Below are 6,000 nucleotides of genomic sequence, written 5' to 3' on the forward strand. Positions count from 1 at the left end.
ATAGACACTGGGTCGCTTCCACCTCTTGGCTATTGTGAATAATGCTGCTTGTGACCAGGGGTATACAAATATCTTGAGATCCTGCTTTCAGTTTTTTTGGCTATATACCCAGCAGGGGGATTGATGAACCATATGGTAACCTTATTTTTAATTGTTTATATTTGTTTCAATTAGGTTTTTGGTATTTTCAAGAAAAGCTGTGTGTGCAGGGCTAGTAAAGCCTTTGCAATGATGATGCAACTCTAGCCCCACCGGGTGGCCTTTGGTGTGTTTGCAGCAGCAGGTAAAGTGGGCCATAGAGGTTTCTGGAAGGTCTTGGAAGGTCCTGGAAGCATTTTTCTGAATTTCAGTCCCCTTCTTCAGCCTCCTCATCAAGCTGCTTGTCTGACCTCTGCTTGAACACATCCACTGATGGGGAGACGTGACTTATTCGGCAGCCAGCTCCATTTTTGGATCCAACTGTGAAGAAAATGATACTTTATTCAGAGGAAAAAATTATCCCCTTTGTAGTATTAAAATAGGAATGACTATCTCAGAAGCTTTGTGGGGTTCATGGGAAGCTTTGTAGGGAAATCAGGGTCCCAGGAGAGGTAATTGATAGGTCAGGATTAGTTTGAGAGTCTGACTGCCTGAAGTAGTCACTCTCAGCCAACCCCAGCATGAATCAACTCTGTGTTCTGTTTCTAGAGATCACCCAAGGCTCTGACTGAGTAATGACAGTGATTTAACCTCCTCTGGGATTGGTTTAATGTAATGTTCCCACCTTCAGCCAGAAGTGTTTGAAAGTAATTAAAGCTGAATTTTGTTATGAGTTGAGAAGCTAGCTTTTCACTGATGCAGAACAGCGGCCTCAGCTGGTCAATATATTAATAGGGGCTGACCTGTAGGCATAGAGGTTAAAGTACACAGCAGATGGGACAGTCTGACAAGGAACAGGTGTAGAACCTGAGTCTCAAATGCCCTTCAAAAAAGCGTAGGTGAGGGGATATCTGTCTCCTCTCTGAGAAATAGCCCCTGCACCCTGGCCAGAGAACAGCCTGGCCTGGCACTCAGTAGGTGCTCAGTCCATGTCTCTTCCTGCTGTGAAGTCATATGGTAGCAAAGCCCTGGGCAGCTAGACCCAGAAGGGTGGGGAAGGTGTTACCATTTTTTAGTGTTGATCTCTACATTTATTCTCCTATGGTCACGGGACATGGTCTGTGTGGTTTCAAATCTTTGAAATTTGCTCAGACTTGCTTTATGGTTGAGCATATGATCAATTGTGTAACTGTTCCTCATGCGTCTGAGAAGACTGTGTAATGTGCAGGCATTGGGGGCAACATCCAATTCTGTCCTATGCCCATCCTCTTGTCCAAATATCCAATCCCCTGGTTTTTATCTGCATCTTTTTATGGACCTAGATTAGCCAACCTCCAAAAGGCACAGTGTTGTTTGAAGCCACTGAATGTTCCAGCATTATTGTGGCAATAACTAGCTGATACACATGGTAGACTTGTGTTCACTAGAGAGTCCTGAGGAAAATGGACAGCAGACCTTGGGTTTAACAAGGGTGGAGGAGGAATTTATGAGGCAGAGTTCCCAGACTTTGCTGCAAGTGAGTGGGTGAACGAGTCTGGAATCTAGAGCCGTTGTGCTTATGCCTGTCTTGATTTTCCCCCAGGACAGCTGGCAAGCTTTCTATGGCTCTTGTGGCAGCCACGTAAAAAGCTCTGACTTTGGATCGGACCTGGGTGTATATCTCAGCTTGGCTGTTACTAGTTGTGTCTTTCCTGCTCTGAGCTGTGGATCCTCAACTATAAAATGGGGAGAAATCATTAACCTTTTAGAGTCGCTGAAGGGACTGGAGAAAACACTGGCACACACTTGGGGCTCAAAAAATATGGGCTCTTACGATGTTATTACAAAATGCTTTCTCATTCGTATCTTACATACAGTAAACCCCACAAAGGGGAGGTTCGTGTCCGTGTTGCAGGGGATGCTCTGAGGGAGGGTTACTGGGGAGTGGTCACACTGGGACTTGAGCCCCGGTGTGACACACAGGCTGATGCCTCAGTGCTCCCCGTTCCATGTCATGTGGGATTCATAGTTATCAGCTGGGGAAGCTGTGTGGCGCAGTAGAGAAAGCATAAGCATTTGGAATAGGTTAAATTCTTAAAGACTTTCCATGGAGGTTCATCGTACATACTGGAAAGTGTACAAATTCCAAGTACACAGCTGGGTGAGTTTCCCACAGTGAATACACTCATGTAACCAGTGGCCAGAATAAGAAATAGAACATGACCAGCGCTCTGGAAACCCCCTCTGCACTCCACCCACGGCACCCTTACACCTTCCTGACTTCTAACATTATAGATTTGTGTTGCCTTTTTTTATATGTTGTGTGAACTTGACTTCATATATTATAAGACTTATGCCTTATCGTTAGCTTATTCTCATGACTGTGTAGGACTCCTTTGCAAAGCTTTTGCACAATTTATCCCTTCTCCTGAAGGACATGTGGAGCATTTTCAGATGGGCTGTTACACATAGTGCTGTTATGAACAGCTTGTCCTCATCTTTTGGTGACCTCGTGTGCATATTTCTGGTTTATGCATATTGTTGGGGCGGGGTTCAGTTTCATTAGGCCACATACAACTTACTGGCTTTGTAAACTAAGACAAATGATTCAGCTTCTTTTCATATTTCTCTATTGGAAATAAAAATACTTGCCCCTCAGTCTCGTGGCCAGGACTTAATAATATCTACAAAGCACCTGGCCAGATGAAGCTCCCCTTTCTTTCCTCCTTCCTCTGCCATGCCAGAGCCCTCTCTGCCCGGCATACGGGTTTCCTGCCAGGCTCCTTTGCAGGAATCCTCAACATGAACTTGGTAACTTGCCTGCTACCCAGGGCTGGCAGGACTGCCGTTCCTCAGGCCATTTGCTGGCTCTCCTTTGTGATTCAGTCACTGGCACCCAGTCTGGTACCAGCTTGCTGTGGCCACTGTCACTCCCGTCAAGTCCCTCTAGGAGTGTGGCTCGCAGCAGATGCTCTCCAGAGACAAGCCCAGTAGAGGCAAGGAAGGAGGACTAAGGTGGAGAGGGAGCAGCTAGCTGAGATCCAGCTCAGGAATTTAGAGCAGACATTCCTCCCTTGGCTGGTTTGCCTCTAGGTCTCCAGGAAGGTTTTTTCTTAAGTTGGCAAACTATGATCCACAAGCCAGATCTAGCCTGTCACCAGGTTCTGTAAATAGTTTTACTGGAACCTGTATTCATTTGCCCACATATTGTCTGTGGCTGCTTTCTTGCTACCAGGACAGCTGAATAGTTGCATGAGAGACCATAAAACTTACAAAGCCCAAGATATTTACTCTCTGGCCCTTTAGAGACAAATTTTGCTGGTCTCTGAGTTAAACAATATGTCATAACCTTTGCATGTGAGTACTGAAAGCTTTTCCACTCTGGTTTATGGCAGCATACTATTTTGTTGTCTGACAGCACCAAAATTCCATGTAATCAAACCCTTCCGAAGGCTATTTAGTTTCTGACCCTTTCCTGCTAGCAAAGACGCTAGAGTGAATAACCTTGTACTTAATTCATTTTTCACATGTGTAAACATTTACAGGAAGAATTTCTAGAAGTGGAATCACTCTATTGAAGCATAACATGTTTTTTATAGCTCTTATCAGTATAGCTATTTTCAAGTAGCCCTCCATGGCACTTTATGAACTTACATCTCATCAATGTTGTGAGAGTGTCTGTTTTGCTCCACCTTTGCCAGTAGAACATTCTTAAGCCTTTTGGTCTTTACTAATCTGCTAGGTGAAAAAAAAAAAAGGTACTCCAGGATAGCTTAGTTTGCACACCTTTTATTCTGGTGAATTGCCTCTCCTTTCCTGTAGTTAAGAGGCGAGGTCTTTCTGTTGCTGGCAATTTACTCTCCTGGTCTGAGGATCTTCTGGGGGATGGCCAGGGGTGGGGCATGATGCTCTTTCAGACTCCCGTGTCGCTTTCACAAACAAGTTTTTGGGAAACAGAAGTATTAAGGACAAACATGGGGTGGCAAATAGTACCATCAACATTCCAGACCTCGGGGCTGGGGAGCCAGGATGATGCTGCAGAGGTGCTTCTGTTCTGCCCTGAGCTTGGAAGGCTGACTGTCCCAGGGCTCGAGCTGCCCTCCGCCGCGCTTCTGTTGGCACAGGCAGCTTTGTGCTCCTCCAGCTTTTTGATGGGGACCACGAGGCGGGCGTTGTATTTGCAGCTGGCCATCGTTTTGGCTCTCTTGGGGTTCTTTCTCTTGCACAATGCCAGGTGGTACTGAAACCTGCTGAGTGGGATTCGGTGGTGAGGGTTGTAAGGGCAAATTTTTAAGGCTTCTGGCTCCATGCAAAATTGTTCTTCAAGGAGAGTAGTTCGCTGCCCAGAGTCAAAAGGAAATGCCCCTCGTGGAAAAGCCCTTTGGTAAGGAGGATGGAGGATGGAGCTGGCCTCAGCCCAGTGTTGACCCTCGGAACTGTGTAGGCAAAGGTCTTAACAGCCCGCATTCCTTGTGCTGTGAGACCACGAGTGGTGGGTTGGGAGAAGGACAAGGGGCTGTCAGGAGCAGCTGCTCAGGTCACAGAGCTATCAAATAGCACATGAGACAGAAGAACTATGTAAGGTGGACACTGGAGCCAAAAAAACACGGTAGCCCCACAGGAAGGTGCAGAAGGTATGTGCCAGCCTCCCTTGACTGAGAGGTGTGTGATGCGAGGGGCAGTCACGGGGTGTCCCAATGGGCAGCAAGTCATCAACAGAAGGCTACTTGCTGTCCACTGCTTTCAGGGGCTGGATGCCTTTGGGGAAAGCTGCCTTTCAGAATTGGCCCTGGCCTGTCTTTCAACTCATACGCTTAATATAATTATTGATGTATTTGGGTTTAAATCTACCATCTTATTTCGTTCTTCCTGAACTATTCTTTGGTTTGTCTTTTCTCCTTTCTTCCTTTATTTTAAATAGAGAGTTTAAAGAAAAATCTTTCCATTTCCCCCACTACTTTGTAAGTTACCTGTTCTCTAATCCTAATTGTTTGGTGGTTACTGTGCAAATGAAAACATTATAGATAACTTTCATTCAAGGTTTAAAGTTAATAAAAGTATCACCCTCTTCCTGGATATTACATGGCTTTTCCTTCGTTCACTCCCTTCCTGACTTCTTACATTGTTGTTCCTTGTGTTTTAAAACTTATTTTTAAAAACATCAGCCTTGCCATCACCATTTTACATTATCAGTTTTGCTCGGATCCTTGTGCCATTGCCTCTCTGCTGCTCGGACCTCAGACCTACCACGGGGGCTCACTTTGTTTCTGGCAGAAGGTCACCTTTTAGAATTTCTTTTTGCCAAACTCGGATGGTTTCGTTTATCTGACAGTATCTCTACATCGCCCTCATTCTTGACAGATACTTTTTGCTGAGTGTAGTCGTGTTGTTTTCTTCGCATTGAAGCAGAGTCCAGTTCCGTCCAGCTTCCAGTCCGGGGTCGAGAATTCAGAATCCTACTGTTACCTAACTTCGTTTGCCAGTAAGGTATTTCTTGTCTTGTGCCTATTTTTAAGGAATTTGTCTTTATCTTTGGTTTTTCTGTGTGTTTACTATGACACTGACCTGTGGGTTTCTTTTAGTTTATTTGTTCTTTTTGCTTATTTGTTAGAACTCTGGACTTGGGATTAGTGTCTTTTCATTAGTTTTGGAAAGTGTTCAGCCATTTGTCTCTTCAAAGATTATTTCTACCCTATTCTGTCACTTCCACCAAAATGCGAAATGTCACTTCCACTGACATTTCATTGTCCCAAGTGAGTCCATGGCCACACCAGCTTCAAGCGTCAAGGAGGTATAGTCCTATCATGTGCTCAGAGATCAGAAAATTTGTCAGGAGTGTTAAATGGCCCCAGTCTGTCCTTCTTGACACCAATATTTGTTTTCTTTTTCTGTACACACCCCCTGCTCTTCAGGAAAGAAAACCCAAAACCCCAGTGTAGAGTG

General features: G+C 45.1%; 1 protein-coding gene across 1 annotated transcript; it reads right to left on the reverse strand.

The window, feature by feature from the left end:
* Window positions 1–3,879: 3,879 nt before the first annotated feature.
* Window positions 3,880–5,000, reverse strand: GTSF1L (gametocyte specific factor 1 like). The gene is given in 2 exon segments (XM_036900576.2): window positions 3,880–3,982; window positions 3,984–5,000. Coding segments are annotated over 2 exon segments (486 nt in total). The 5' UTR covers window positions 4,367–5,000.
* Window positions 5,001–6,000: the final 1,000 nt, after the last annotated feature.

Source organism: Manis pentadactyla, chromosome 5, assembly GCF_030020395.1.
Source record: "Manis pentadactyla isolate mManPen7 chromosome 5, mManPen7.hap1, whole genome shotgun sequence".
In the NCBI taxonomy this organism is placed as follows: domain Eukaryota; kingdom Metazoa; phylum Chordata; class Mammalia; order Pholidota; family Manidae; genus Manis; species Manis pentadactyla.